General features: G+C 48.1%; 1 protein-coding gene across 1 annotated transcript in view; it reads left to right on the top strand.

Annotated features, from left to right (window-relative positions):
* Fam174b (family with sequence similarity 174 member B) overlaps positions 1-16,047 on the top strand; it is a 43,350-nt gene that overhangs the window by 16,991 nt on the left and 10,312 nt on the right. The window contains exon 2 of the mRNA XM_059272960.1: positions 15,464-15,595. Within this exon, the coding sequence (XP_059128943.1) occupies positions 15,464-15,595 (132 nt within the window). The remainder of the gene's footprint in view (positions 1-15,463; positions 15,596-16,047) is intronic.

The raw sequence follows: 16,047 nt of genomic DNA, 5'->3' as shown, positions 1-16,047 counted from the left end.
TTTTTGTATATGATGGTTTAATGTTTTACACGTTCTTTGGGGGCAGTGGCTTCCAAATTTATTTTTTGCACGTGGGCGTCTTCTCTCTCTTCACACCTATACTATGTGTCTCATCTTGGAGTATATAAATATTAATCTTGCATATATGAGAGATGTTCCTTTTCCAAGTAGAGACAGCAGCTCTGTGTTGATGATGTGGAGGCTTCATGCTTAGTGTGGTCAGCCTCTTACGAGTGGGCACTTGTATGTCATACTGTGTAGGCTGAAGCATATGATTAAGACAGTTTCCCCAAAGGGGAATTCTTGATGAGGCTTATACCATTGTAAGTGATGGACGTTGCTGATCTTTTTCCTGTGTGTGTAACAGCGTATGCATCCTGCAGGATGATGAGAGGACCTGTTTCCCATGCCCCAGTCCATTGTGTGTCTTTAGTCATTTTGATGTTTGTTAAGCTTGCAAGTGGATAATGGGATCTCTTTAAAGGCTGCATTTGCATTTATCTTACTATGAGGTTGTAGAATGCAAAGGCATCTGTGTGCTTTTTCTCTGCCTGTGCCCTGCCTGCTTTTATATCCTTTGACACAGTTTTCAATTAGATGATTGGTCTTTTTTATTGATTTGTAGATACTCCTTATGTCTGTTAAGGAGGTTAGTTTACACCTGTACTGCAAATTGGATATATGTTCCCAAGCTTATCGTTTATCTTGACTTATTATTATTTTTCCCTGTGCCCCCTGCTGGCTTAAATTATTTTTCTATGTTTGAATACACCACCATTCTTTTTATTGCTTTTGGATCTCTTCCATGGTTTCCTCTAATAGTTTTATTTCCTAACCTTAAGTCTCTATCCATCTCATTTATTGTGATACAGAGTATGAGATGTGAGTGGTTATCAGTAAAACACTCGATAAATGACTTTCCCTGAGCCATAATGCCACCTTTATTCTATGCTGGATTTTGGTATGCAGTGGTGTCTGTCTCTGGGTGGCATGTCTCTTTGTTGGTGTGTATGTAGCTCAGCATTGTGACTGTGACTTGACTGCTTGGAGAAACCAGTTCCTTCATTACTCCTTTGCAGAGGGCTCCTTGCTCTGTGCCCACTTCTATGCTTTGCTTTGTGTCATTTGAGGTGTGTGTGGGGTCTCCCTGTGTAGTGCAGCTAGCCTTGCTCTTCCTGCCTTAGTCTCTGAATGCTGGGATTACAGGTGTGTACCAGGACTGGAATCAGCATGTCTAGATTTCCCAACAAAAATCTTGTATTTTATTGTATTTCATTAAACTTGTAGGTTAATTTAGATAGCTCAATGTCTCCATGAGACAAAAGCTAAGCATGCCTTCCTTCTGTGCACAGCTTTCTTTTGGTGACTTTTAGTTGTAGTAGGAGCTGCTTGGCAACCAAAGGAACTTGGGGCTGTCCTTATAGTTGCCTGGGAAGTATCAGAGACTGCCTGTATTTCTCAGGGGTGGATATACCCAGACTGTGAGTGTATCTGGATATACCCAGCACTTCCTGTCCTTTGCTGGTGTGTGACAAGTTGCAAGTTTGAGTCCCACTTACTATGTCAGGCTCCTCGGCACCTCCTGGTTTGGGTTTCATAACTTCGTAGTATGAACCCACCTGTATTTGTAGCTTCAGGCGATGATGAGATCATGTGTTTTGTTGTGCTAAAGCCCATTGTGGCCATTGCTCTCACTGTTACCCCAGGGGAGAGGATGGCAGAGGACCAGGCATACTTATGAGTCATAGGTGGATTGTGTCCCACAGTAGGGCTCTTGACAGGAGTCAGAACAAGGTTTAGGTGTCCTTAATGATCTCAGGAAAAAATGGGGGAAAATGGAGTAGGTTGGCTGGGAGATCCACCACCAGAACCCTAGAACGTCTTGGAAAGAAACAGACATGAAGAAGTTTGCATTTAGGGTGAGCAGCTTATTCACAGGCACAAGGACAAGGGCTAGGATCCAGACCTCCATCTCTGGACTCTTGGTCTGTGTCTCTGACTGCCATACTCCAAACTGAACCTGCCCACTGGGGCTCAGTGTTGCTTTGCTCTGTGCAGTCGGGGAGGGCAAGTCTGGAAGATTTCTTTCCAAGTTGCTCTGCCAGTCCCGGAGCTTGCCCCCAGCTCCCTTGTTTGCCTAAGTGGAGCTTGCAGGCTCCCTGGAAGCTTGATTCTGAACAGCTGTTGAAGAGCCTGCTGAGTAAACAAACCCTCCACCTGGGGATGACATTCCAGAGTGGAAGAATTGAAAAAAAAAGTTTTTATTTTGTAATACCTCCTCTTGTCTTTTTGTTGATCCTTTCATTCTTGAGGATTTTATACATGTATACCATGTGATCATATATACTCCCTGTTTCTCCTCTTCAACTCTCTTCGTATCTCCAGCATGTCCCCATCCATCTTTGTGTCGTGTGTGTGTGTGTGTGTGTGTGTGTGTGTGTATGTATGTGTGTATAACCCTTTAAGTCCAGCTAGTGCTGCCCCATATGTCCATGGGTGTGGAACCATCTACTGGAGCATGGGAATCCTATCAGTGCCCATATTTAAAAAAAGAATGAATCCCTCTACTACCAATAGCTTCCCAGTAAGGAGTGAGGCCTGGGAATCATCTACCACATCTATACTGGACTTTGGGCTCCATTGACCTTGTGCAGGTAGCCACAGCTGCTGTGAGTTTATGAATGTGATGGTCATCTATGTCTAGGACACAGAATTTTACAGCACTCCTCCACATCTTCTAGCTCTTACATTTTTTTTGCTTCCCCTTCCATGGTATTCTCTGAGCCTTAGTTGGGGGTAGGGTGGGGTTGATCTAGATGCCCCATTTAGAACTGAGTACTCAGTCTCTTATTCTTAGTATTTTGACCAGTTATGTATCTCTCCGTTGACTGCTGCTCATTGCAAAAAGAACCTTCTCTGACCAAGATTGAGAACAGCCCAGCTCTATGGATATGAACATAGGTATGTATGTAGGAGACACTTTGAAAACATGACCATTTAGTAAAATAACAGTAGCATGCTCTATGATTTCCCTAGTCACGTGCTTTTGGCTAGGTTTGTAGTGTCAGGTATGAAATCCCTCCTGTGGAGCAGGCCTCATAACCAATCAGAAAGTGGTTGGTTACCCCCACAACAGTCATGCCACTGTTACAAAATTTCATCTCGCCCAGCAGGCTGCTGTTGTAGCAAGCAGAGTCCAACTCTGGGTAAGACAGTTGATGTCTTTTCTCTCCCAGAAGCTTATATAGCACCTTCCTGCACGATGACAGCTAGCCAGCAGGGAGGAGGTTTACTGCTGGTTCAAGATTGATTTCTCTATGTCCTGTAGTCAAAGTATGTGGTGTCTTCAGCTAGAGTCTTACCACGTAGTATGGTGGGTAATCAAAGGCAAAGACAGTCCTCTGTGTTGTTTTGGAGGTCTCTGGGGCCTCCTTGATCAATAACTCTGCTCAAAAGGTGAGATGCAAATGGCTAGAAAATACTTTTAAAAGTGTTCTACATCCTCAGCCATCTGGGAAGGTGTCTCAGGGTTTCTGTTGCTGTGAAGAGACACCATGACCACAGCAACTCTTATCAAGAGTTTAATTGGGGCTGGCTTACAGTTTCATGGGTTTAATTCATTATCATCATGGCGAGAAGCATGGCAGCATGCAGGCAGGCAGGCAGACATGGTACTGGAGAAGGAGCTGAGAGTTCTACATCTTGAACTCTGCTGTTGCCTGCAGAGGCAACAGGAAGTGAACTGTATCCCACACTGGGCATAGCTTGAGCATATATGAGATCCTGAAGCCCACCTCCACAGTGACACACTTCCTCCAACAAGACCACACCTCCTAACAGTGCCACTCCCTATGGGCCAAGCACTCTAACACACGAGTCTATGCAGCCATTCAAACCACCACAGAAAGGCAACTTAAAACTACTTTAAGATTCCTTCTGTCTTAGTTAGGGTTACTACTGATGTGATACAACACCATGTCCAAAAGCAGCTTGAGGTGGGATAGGGGAGGGGTTTATTTTGCTTATACTTCTCCATCACTGTTCATCATCAAAGGCAGTCAGGGCAGGAACTGAAGCAAAACCTCAATTGAGGTTCCCTCCTCTCCCAGATGACTCTAGCTCCTGTCAGGTTGACATAAAAACTGTCTGGCACACCATCTCACCCCAGTCAGAATGGACATCCTCAGTGGTGTAAATGACAAAAGAAATACCAAAGTGGCTGTGGCAAAAGGGGAGCTTTGCAACCATTCTGGAAATCAGTTTGGATGTTTCTCAAAACACTAGAAACACAACTGCCATGTGACCCAGTGATACTGCTTTTGAGCATATGCCCAGTGGACTTAATGTCCTATCACAGAGGCACTTACACATACGTGTTCATTGCTGTGACATTCACAATAGCTATGAAATGAAATCAACCTGGATGTCCATCAACAGATGAATACATAAGAAAAAATTGGAGTTTATACACACAATAGAATAATACTACTCAGCTATAATGAAGAAGCAAATCATGAAAATTTCAGGTAAATGGATAGAACTGGAAAATCATACTGAATGATGTGACTCAGGCCAAGAAAGACAAACGCCTTACCTTCTCTCTCCTATGCATAGCTTACCTTCAAATCGTGTGATTTGTGTTTAATTTGGAGCAAAAGTGGAAGCCAGGAAATGAGAAGGGTGCCTTTTGGGCTTGGGCACGTTCAAGGAAGGATGTAACAGATTGTAGGTAAAACAAAAGCAGAGAGGAGGAATACTGGGGCAGAGAGGTGTAAGTAGGGAGGGCACAGGGCTGTGGGAGAAGCCGGGGGGCAGAGGGGAGGGTATTCCAAAGGAAAAGTACATGAAAACTCACACAACATCCTCTATTTTCCAATGCAATTGAAAAAAAAATTGGAGGGATAGTAGAATGCATGGGAAAGAAGAAGGAGGGGGAATATTAGGGGTTAAAGGACTAATCATGGATGGGAGGGGCCATAAAGGGGAGGAAAAGATGGTAGTGGGTTAATCAAATCTAAGAATGTATAAAAAAGTCTTGTGGAAATCCACTAGTTAGTAAGCTAATTTCAAAATACAACTTAAAGAAAAAGTTAGAAAGGAAGTACTGTGCAAGGAAGGACACTGTTGCTCCCAGTATGCGTGGGTTATTACAGGAAAATCTCAGTACAAGGGAGATGGGAGAGTTCTCAGTGACTCCTGTGTCTTATTGGAAGTCAGTGGTAGAGGGCTCTGGACATGCTCAGCATGTAAAGTGCTTGCTGGGCAAACACGAAGGCCTGAAGGTGTTTAGATCTTCAGCACCAAAGGAAACGTCTGGTGTGGTGGGATCTACCTGTAATCTCAGTCCTGGGAGGGGTGGGTGGAGGCAGGTAGATCCCCAGAGCTCACTAGCCAGCCAGTCTAGCTAATAGGTGAGCTCTAGGCTCACTGAAAGAGCTTGTGAATAAAGTGGAGAGTGATTGAGGAAGACACATGATGTTGACCTCCGGCCTCTATGGCCGTACACAGACACACACCAGATACAAACACACACACACACCCCAGACCAGATATATACCCCCCACACCAGACACACACACCCCAGACCAGATACAACTCCCCACACCAGATATAAACATACCACACACCAGATACACACACACACACATACACACACACACACACACACACACACACACACACAAGCATCGAGTTTTGGTTCCAATGGAAGAGTGACATGTTGTCTCTGGACCTCACAGTCTCACAGGGGATATGCTCTTTACTTTTCTCTCAGGCCACTGAGCTTGCTAACAACCCTGTGAAGAGCGGTTGCGCGCTCACCTTCTGGAAAACCTGCACTTGGATGTGCCTGAGCAGACAGTGTCAAGCTGTTGTCGCCGAGTGGCCCTTTAGGGCTTGAAAGGGTTGTAGCAAAATGGGACAGTTACACTGGTTGTGGAAGCCTTTCCGTTAAAACATCAAAAAATGCCCGAGGTGGCCTTTATTATAATGCTGGTTTGCTTCAGTTCACGCTGTGTCTTCCTTTTGAGCGCCCTCTGGCATTAGGACTCTAGGTCATGTGGGACCGGAAACCTGCATGTTTGAGAGAGCAGCGCTGTAACGTTCATGGAGAACTTCAAAGCAGATTTAGGACTGGATCTCATTCCCTCTGGTCTCTCTTCCTCTCCCTCCTCAGCCTCCCTCTGTCAGGTGATAAGACCATCAAGGGCGAGTGAGCAGGGCACCTAGCGGTTGGCTCTGAGTGGCCCTGCCTTCTTCCTCTCTTCGCGCTATTGGTTGGCTAGAGGGTTGCTGTGTATTGACTGGCTCATGGTTCAGCCTGTGTGTCCACTCTTGGAGCTGGAGGTGTGGCCAGACGTGCAGGATGGAGTAGCCAAAAGGAGGTCAGTGGTGGATGCTGGTCTGCCTCAAAGCAGTGTGTGTCCCAGGGGAGTCTCACTTCGGCAAGAGTTTGTTAGAGGTTTTTCTGGATCCCCGTGAAGTAGGAATGGGCAAGTTGTGTTCAACGATACGGTCCACAAAGTGAAAGGAGGAATTCTGGGTAGTGAAGTCAAGGGGAGGTGAAGTCTTTCTCTCTCTCTCTCTGGTGTGTGTGTGTGTGTGTGTGTGTGTGTGTGTGGTGTGATGGGGCTCTTTGGTGGGAGTGGAAGGCTCTAGTGTATGTGGAGTGGTGGTTCCTGGTGACTTTCTGGGGATAGCCGCATCAAGGCCACCTTTGGCCCTCTGTGGCAGGTAGTTGCTCACTGTCCTCTGAGACCTTCCTGAGCTGGTCTGAGTGTATGCTCTTGAGTCCTTCACTCTTTCTTACATTTTTGGTTGTGAGCCTCAACTTTAACAGCTGAGCCATCTCTTGAGCCTTTCATTTTTCTTTTTTTGTGTGTGGCATGTTTCAAACCCTAAGTACCATGTAAGGAGAAGGCAGCAGGGCAGTTCAGAGGTCCTTGGTCACTGGACCTTCAAACCCAACCCTACTTCCGATTAGCTGTGCGGCTATGGGCAAAATGACCTCCCTGAACCTCAGTTTCCTTACTTGGAAGACCGAATTACCAATGACATTGCTTTATAGATTATTTAGATGTGCCCATGGGAGCTGGGGACATGGTTTGGTAAGTAAAATGCCTGCCACAAAAGCATGAGAACCTAAGTTTGGATCTCCAGCAGCCACATACAAAGCCAGGTACAGCTGGAAATATGGCTCAGGAGTTAAGAGCACTGGGTGACCTTCCAGAGGACTGGGGGTCAATTTCTAGCACCCACATGAAATAAAACAACAACAACAATAACAACAACAATAATAAAAAAGCTAGTTGAGCAGCTTGTGCCTGAAACCCAGTGTTGAAAGGGTAAAGACGACTGGATCCCTGGCCAACCAGTCTAGCCGATCAGTGAGTTTGAGGATGTGTGAGAGACCATGTCTCAAAATATAAGGTGGAGGGACATAGAGGAAGATACCAACAGTGCACACACTGCCTATTTACCCACATATCCACATACACGTGCACACATACCACACACACACAAATGCAAGAAGAAGGAGTTGCGCATGTGTGAACACACTTGTGAATTGCTTAGCATCATCGACACAAGCGCAGCTTCTAGGACTGCTGTTTCCAAGTTTCTCACATTCTCTCTTGCTGTTGCAGGATGCTCTGGTTCCTTACTCCCAGAATAATTAGGCTCCGGGATCTGAGGGTCTGTGAAAAACACGGATCCATTCTATTTCTAAAATTTCTCGCTTCTGCTTGGTGCATAGCCGATAAAGGAAAGGTCCTCTTTGGAAGGAGTGTGAGACTCCTACTCTCTGCCCACTCTGTCCATACACTGCACAGTGTCCCTCTTATCAGTGGATGTCCTTTTTCATCGCATGATGTGATGTGAGCTCTGCCCAGAATGGACCCAAGTGTATGGACTTTTCACGGGTCTCAGCTTTGATTAACATGCCTGGCAATGAATCAGCAAGGCTTGTGCTTCCCCGGCAAAGGGTATTTTGTTTCAGAGGGTTGATTGTTTGAAATGTAGTTTCTCTAGCTCATGTCAGAACTGGTGTTTGAAGTACGCATGAGGACCCTTACTGATGGCCTTATGTACTAGTGAGGGTTCTCCACAGATGTAGCAGAGTGCTCTCTCTCTCCTCTCAGTGTGTGTGTGTGTGTGTGTGTGTGTGTGTGTGTGTGTGTGTGTGTGTGTTTGAAAGAGAAAGGGAGGGAGAGAGAGGCTGGCCACATACCTATAGAAAATTGCTTATGAAGATCTGATGGTATAGGTTCTGGTCTTTTTTTTTAACTTTTTATTTGTTGTGGATTTCATATCATACATCTTGATTCCATTCATCTCCCTGTCCCTTTGTATCTGTCCTCTGCCCTTGCAACGCCTCCCCCCCCCAAATAAAATAAAATAAAAATAAAATAAAACTTAAAAGGAAAAAAAGAAAAAGAAAAATCTCGTTGTGGAAGCTATAGTATGACATGCAGTTTAGTCCACATATCTTTACTTGCAAATGTTTTTTGCAAAGAATCATTGATCTCGTTCAAGGCCTCTGGTTTCTGCTACACTATAGACACCGGGCCCTCACTGGGACTCTTCCTGGACACCCTGTTGCTGCCCTGTGTGATGGAGATCCTGCAGCCCTGGGTCCACAGTATTGACCCCCCCCCCCCTCCACCCTGTGCTGCAGCAGATCATAGAGGATGTGGATGTTGGGGTGGACCAACACATAACTCTAGTTCTGGGCCTGGGTAGTTGCAGGGTTGGTCAGCCCACCATGTCATCCTCACCACCAGGGTGACCTTTACAGTACTGCCCCCATCTAGGTCGCCCGATACAGCAAGGATCGAGGAGACAGGGCCGGTTCTTCTGCTTTAATGCCTTTAGGGGATGCCGGCTCACTGACATCTACATCACTAGCGCCAGCTCTACTGTGTTGCCCAGGTGAGGTACAGGGGCCACTCTCCTGAGTGCTGAAGCTGATGAGGGACAGCGACAGCTCTTTTCACTCTCATGACCTCAGGGCCAGCTCTCCCAACTGCCACAGGCATGGTGGGAGGAGGGCATCTTTCCCTTGCCCATGCCACTGTATGGCGGATGAGGGGGTGGGGCTGGATCTCCCTCACTCATGCTCTTGGGCTGGCTCACCGGTGGTGCATCAGTCAGCTCTACGGGGCTGCCCAGGGTGAGGTTCAGGGCTCGCTTTCCTGGGTGCTGCAGTTGGTAATGGGGAGGGTCAACTCTGGGAGGGCATCTTTTCCTTGCCCTTGACACCACATGACACATGAGGGGGCACAGGGCAGTTCTCCCACTCTCAGGCCCCAGTCAAGGTGCAAGGCCTGCATTCCTGAGTGCTGCCGTTGGTGAGGGGCAGGGCCGGCTCTTCTGCTCTCATGACCCAAGGGCCAGCTCTCCTGCCTGCTGCAGGTGGCAAGGGGTGAGGGGCAAGGGGGGAATCTCTCCCTCGCCCACCTATGGCAGATGAGGGGCGGGGCCAGATCTCCCGTGCTCACATTCTCAGGGCTGGTGCTTCCGTACCCATGTTGACAGGATCAGCTCTGCGTTGCTGCCCAGGTGAGGCGCGGGGCCAGCTCTGTGCAGCCCTGTTCGCTCAGCCTTCAGTGGTGTATCAGGAGCCACGTGGCGGACATCAACACAGACCACGGCTGCAGCAGGGCTACAGACCCAGACATGGGCCTTGGCAGCCGCCCAGAGCCAGACATCACCATGGCCCCTGGTGGCCAAGAGGCCGCCCTCCTCAGCCGGCTCCTCACTGCTTTCACCTCTTCAGATCTGCCTCTCTACACAGGACATGAACCATTCTGCCTCCCTCTCTTCCATACCCCACCATGTATTTGTTCATGATAATAGTGCTTGACTGCCTGGCACCACGAGGTGCCTGGGGGCAGGCTTCCCTGGCAGGCAGGCATGTGGGTCTCCTCCTGTTCAGGCTTAATGGTGCTGGGCAGGGTTGTGTTTTCTCCTTACTGTTGGGGTAGGCTGCCCTGGTCATTTTTTTTTTTTTAATTTTTATTTCAGACGCATTGGTGTTTTGCCTACAATTATGTCTGTGTGAGGGTGTTGGTTCCCTTAGAACTCGAGTTCCAGACAGTAGTGAGCTGCCATGTGCCATGTGGGTGCTGGGAATTGAACCCAGGTCCTCTGGAGGTGGCAACCTGTGCTCTTAATCACTGAACCATTTCTCCAACCTCTTGGCTCTGGTCTGAATGCAGACATACTTAATGCTGAGAAGCAGCCATTGTTTCAGCGTGAGTCCAGAGACTATCTGGCTGGGTGGGGTAGTACCCATCTGTGGGTGGAGGCAGGAGGATGTGAGTCTTGAGGCAAGTTTGGGATACATAGCAACACTGCCTCAGAAGTCAATATAACTGAAGAAGCGGAAGAAACAATCCCCCCACAACACCCCTCCTCCAACCTGATGTCCAATGGGTAGGAAGACTTCCCTTTAGTTCTCAAGGGAGAGTCTGCCTTTTGTTTCACTCAGGCCTTCCCCTGAGTGGGTGAGGCCCACCCATGTTGTGGAAGACAGTTGGCTTTATTTATTTATGTAATTTTTAAAATGATTTATTTTTTCATGTGCAATAGTCTTTCGCCTGAAAATATGTCTGTGTGAGGGTGTCGGATCCCCTGGAACTGGGGCTACAGACAGTTGTGAACTGCCATGTGGGTGCTGGGAATTGAATCCAGGTCCTCTGGAAGAGCAGCTGGTACTCTTAACCATTGAGCCGTCTTTCCAACCCTGACTTTATTTAATCTATCTACTTTAGATGCTACGTCCATTCAGAAATACCCGGGATAATGTGTGCCCATGTGTCTGGATGTCCATAGCCCTTTATTTTATGCATAATGTTCCCTTGGTATCGTCTTGGGGTTCATGATTCTTTTCTGAGTTTGTGTAGTTGAGAAGACTGATTTAAAGCATCACAGGCCATGGAGGTCTCGAGGTTGGTGTTGTTTTCCTGAATCTTCCGTGGGTAAATATATAAGGCCTTGCTGGGCAGTGGTGGCACACACCTTTAACGTCAGCACTCAGGAGGCAGAGGCAGGAGGATCTCTGTGAGTTCGAGGCCAGCCTGGTCTACAGAGTGAGTTCCAGGACAGCTAGAGCTGCATAGAGATCCTCCTTCCCGAGTCAGGAATGAATGGATATGCCACATTCCACGTGCAGCACTGAAGGTCGTATATCAGAGATTGCCTTTTGCAGAGTTCACGATACCTGGAGAAGACAGACAGAACTGTGACTCCTCAGCCTGAAGCCATCTGGGTATGGCCATTTTGAGGGTATATAGGTGGCTTTCTCAAGTCCTCAGGTTCGAGGAAATTTCCTTTTCTAAACATCTCGGATGCTTCTTCTGCCCAGACCCGTGTCAGAGCAAACAGAGTGGGGAGCCTCACTGAACCTCAAAGCCAAGTGTACCCCCCGGACAGCTGTGGATCATCTAGGGGGCCATGTTGGCTTGGCTTCTTGAGGAAGGTGTGGGGGTCTGCATGGACTGAGTCAGACCTTCATCCTGAGGGCTTAGAGCAAGGGTGGCCCTCTCCTGTCAGCTGGTCTTGGATGGCTTGTGGAATTTAGAGCCATTGCTGAGCTTAAATTTCCCCCGTCTGGTACCGGAGCTGGAGCTGGCAGGGATGAAGAACCATTTAGAACAGAATGCAAAGATTGTCTTCCTTTTGGGTGTTGAAGGTGGAGAGAGAAGAATTTTGTTGGAGAGAATGTGGGACCAACAGTGTTGATCCGGTGAGCACCGTTGCTTCTGAGGAGCAGAGTCTGCTCCCAGAGTCACTGGCAAGGTTGAGACAGATAGGACGACACAGTGCTGCCTGAGGGTATTGGGCTTGAAGTTAAGCAGTTTTAAGTACTATCGAGACTGTTAATGTCGTTACATAAGCACCATTTAGTGTTTACTTCTTCAAATTAAACTACTGCGGGGCAGCACTGTTGTACCCTTAGAGGGCTGTCAGTCAGAATCTTCTCTTGTGCCTGGCTGCCTTGATCGAGGAACTACTGGTGGAGTAGGGTCCTCCTGCCTCACCTCCTTTATTCTGAGTTAGGGTCTCAGGTAGCACAGGCTAATCTTCAACCTGTGTGGCTGAGGCTGACCTTGAAATCCTGATCCATCTGCCTCTGTTTCCCGAGTGTTGGGATTACAAGGTATGCACTCCTATGCCTGGCTGAGGCAGCCTATCCGTACACAGGCTGTCACCATGATATCCCAGCTGCTTTGAAGAAATTACAGTCCAGATGCCAGGAAGGCTGCTGCTGCTGAAGCCACAGAGCTCTGTTTCAGGAGGGCTTCCACCAGCCAAGACCATTCTGGGCGGCATGACTCGTGTTTGGAAGACTCCACTCCAAGCAAGACAATCCTGGGTGGACTGTGGATGTTGCTGCCCACCCTGCGGCTAGTCTTACTCAGGATAGGAGGGGAAAGTGCCCTCCCAGCCGGAAGTCTACAATTCCTCTGATGTGATTAGTTCCTGAGGATTGTCATCAGTAGTACGTGAGGCTCAGTTGGCAGAATTATAACCTGTGTACAAGCATGCCATGCTTTCTTCTGCCTATGTCAGCAGGCTGTTTCCTACTGCTTGGGGGGCTAGTCTGGGATTTTGTCTCCTGTATGTCCACATCACATTCCAACACCAGGCCCAGCAAAGGCTTCTTTCAAACCGTCTTTTATTGCCTATCGGTGATCCATGTCATGGCTAGAGTGGGCTGGGCTGGTTGTACCTATGCACTGAGGCAGCAAGAAGGCAGTTGTGGGATTCCAGAGGGTGGCCTGGAGCACACACTATAGAAAACTGAGCTTACCGGGGGTGAGGAGATATGAACCCCACTTTCCCTAAGAGCTGTCAAGGGTTAAAAGGGCTAAAAGCTGATGGTACAAAGGGCTAAAAGCTGATGGTCCCAACATCTGATACTCAGCTGCCGATTACCAGGCTGCTGCCAATCAAAGCTCAGAGCACCTATGTCTGTAAGTCTGTGACTTTGAAAGCTTGGGGCCATAGCCTCTAGTTCTCAGAGCCTAGAGCTGTAAGCCAGTGGTTTTGCAAGGCCAGCCTATAAACCTCGGGCACTCAAGAACTCATTTATGACAAGGTGGCCAGGTATGTCCCTTTGGTGTAATGTTTTGCTGCCAGGCTTGGTATTTACTCCACTCTTCATCCTAATTGTCGAACCCAGGTAGACACCACTGTGCCCAGGAGCATGCTGGTGAGGACAGCTGGGAGAAAAAAAAAAATCACTCTGCAGCGTGGCTTCAGGTTGCCTCCTTTTGTTGCTAGGTTCTCATTTGCCACGGTCTTCCCACTGTCTGTGCTGTTGCGTGACTTCTTGGGAGGAAGGACACACAGACAAACGCCTGTTCGCCCCAGATAGGGCCCCAACAACACACAGAAGGAATTATTTCATGTAAGCCTACCTTGGTGACCAGTGAACTTATCAGCGTTACTTACAGGAATGTGGGTGACTTAGAGGCAGCTGCACCGTGGAAGAGCGCAGTTCCACTGTGCACATATGGAGGTCCCTGCAGCTTGTAGGCATCAATACCACAGAAGCATCCCCCTACCTCCAGCAACTGTTCGCTGCCTCTGTAATTTGGGGAAGGAGCCTCACGAGGCTTTTAAGCTCTCTTGTAGCTTTTGAGTTTCCTCAAGCCTTCCTCCATCCCTGCTTAAGAAATGTTTCAATCTAAAGAAAACGGCCTCGGACCTGAAAGGCCTGGAGGGGCAGGCGCTGTAGATCTGCATAGGTTGATTTATGCTAGGGACACGGTGCTAAAATTTGCTATGTAAATGACATGACAGTTTGGTACGTCCTATTTTTGGTAATTCATAGTAGGTAAGCCAAGAGCACGTTGCCGTTCCTAAGACATTTTTAGAGGACCTGAAAGTGAGGTTCTGCTTTGATGCTTTTTGAGAACTTGAGAGTTTCTCTTGGCAAGAGGTAAAAAGATCTGCCAGTGTCTTTGACAAGTGGTCTCAGGGGAACAGCTTGCCATCTGCTGGAAAGCTCTTCAGTGTCCCACTTAGGATGTTTTGGATCGGCTGCTTTTTCATAGAGAGCATCCGATTTTCTGAAGAGGAGGCTGGCATAGACTACAAAGCATTGGGAACAGATCCAAGATCATAGAGGACCAGGCTCACAGAACATCAGTGGTCATCAGAAGAGGCCTTCCCTTAGGTGACGTCATGCATTTTCCAGACCCCCCCTGGGAGATATTGCAGTCTTCATTCAGGGAGTCCTATGCTAGGGGCTTGTGCCAGCTCTTTTCCTGTGGCCCACAGTGTCCCTCTGCCATGCCATAGGTAACAGTGTAGCAGTATAACCCTCACCATGGAAACCATATTGACTCATTTTCACAAACCCTAATCTTAGGAGAGAGGCTGGGGCATGTGTGATTTCTGTATTTGTTATTATCCGCTCAAATGAACTTATGCCAAGAGCCTCCCGTATGCAGGCTTGTTAAGGGCAACAGTCTCCTCAGTGACCATCCCTCACCTTTGAGGAAGATCCCTCCTATCCCATTTTATTTATGAGGAAGCTGAGGGAACCTCACTTAAGTAGAGCTTGTCAGGACTTTGACCCAGATCCCATAGGGTGGCACCTGCACCCCCAGCCAGGCTGTCCCTCTCCTGTCCTCAGAGAATGATTTGATCTTTTGTTTACTGTGCATTGTTTTACATGAATTTTATCTGTTTTGAACTGTTGCATTTGAATAGTATTTCTCTTAGTTGTCGAGTTGTTGGTGCTCAGATAATTCTGCTTTGGGAAGATGGGAAAGGTTAGGAAGTTGGTAACTCACTCAGTCCTGTGGACACTTGCCCCTCCCCCCTCCTCCCCACCCCCTGCCGTGTGTGTGTGTGTGTGTGTGTGTGTGTGTGTGTGTGTATCTACGGGGTGTGTGAATCTGTGGGGTACGTGTATGTGTATCTGTGGGGGTATGTGCGTGTGTATGTGTGTATGTACATATCTGTAGGGTAAGTGTGTGCATTCCCATGAGTGTCTGTTGTGGGTTCTTCCTCAATTGCTTTCTAGTTTATAAGGCAGGGTTTCTTGCTGAACTGGAAGCTTAACTCTTGGCCTAGTCTAGCTAGCCATCTTGCTCCAGAGATTTCCTGTCTGGCTTCTGAGTGCTGAACTTCCAGGAGGGCCATTATACCCGTCTGGCATTTGACCGTTCTCTTGCAGCTGAGGGTGAGTGCTGGAGATTCAGACCCCAGTCTTCATGCTGGCAAAGGGCTGTCCCCTGAGCTCCCTCTCTAGCTCTCAGCTTCTGGGGCCTTAACCGAGCCTTCTGGGCACAGCTGTAGCATCTGTCCGGAGGCAGTCGCAAGCATTGTCTGCAGATGTCAGGAAGTGAACTTATTTCGGCGGCGAGCTGCTCCATCTGTATGGAGGCTTGGCCTTATCAGCGTCGCTCACAAGCGTGGCCTCATGAGTGTGCTTCTCTTCCTCCAGGTTGGGAAAGAGGTTGAAGAAGACCCGCAAGTATGACATCATCACCACTCCTGCTGAGCGTGTGGAGATGGCCCCACTGAATGAGGAGGATGATGAGGACGAGGACGCCACAGTATTTGACATCAAGTATAGGTGTGGGCTGGGGGTAGAGGCTTCCGAGCTCCCGGGCTGGGTCGGGTAGGGTGGTTCAGCCACAGTGTCCTCGTGCTCTTGTTAAGTGTTAGGCTGTGAGATGTTCTTATTGCGGGGGGACCTGTTCCCATCACTACCTTGGTAGCAGTACCCAGGAATTCAGAGAGCAGGGCTGGTAAGTAAATGCTTGTGCTGAAAAAAAAAAAAAAGTCTGCATTATTATGGTTGCTTCCTGGCATATTAGCTTCACATTTGACTTTTTATTTACTGTGTGTGTGTGTGTGTGTGTGTGTGTGTGAGAGAGAGAAAGAGAGAGAGAGAGAGAGAGAGAGAGAGAGAGAGAGAGAGAGAGAGAGAGATTGGTTTCTCTGTGTAGACTCGACTGTCCTAGAACTCACTCTGTAGACCAGGATGGCCTTGAACTCAGAGATCCTCCTGCCTCTGCCTCCCAA

The sequence above is a fragment of the Peromyscus eremicus genome, chromosome 1, assembly GCF_949786415.1.
Source record: "Peromyscus eremicus chromosome 1, PerEre_H2_v1, whole genome shotgun sequence".
NCBI lineage: Eukaryota > Metazoa > Chordata > Mammalia > Rodentia > Cricetidae > Peromyscus > Peromyscus eremicus.
The sequence above is the reverse complement of the archived record's forward strand: the minus strand, read 5'-3'. Positions and strand labels throughout refer to the sequence as shown.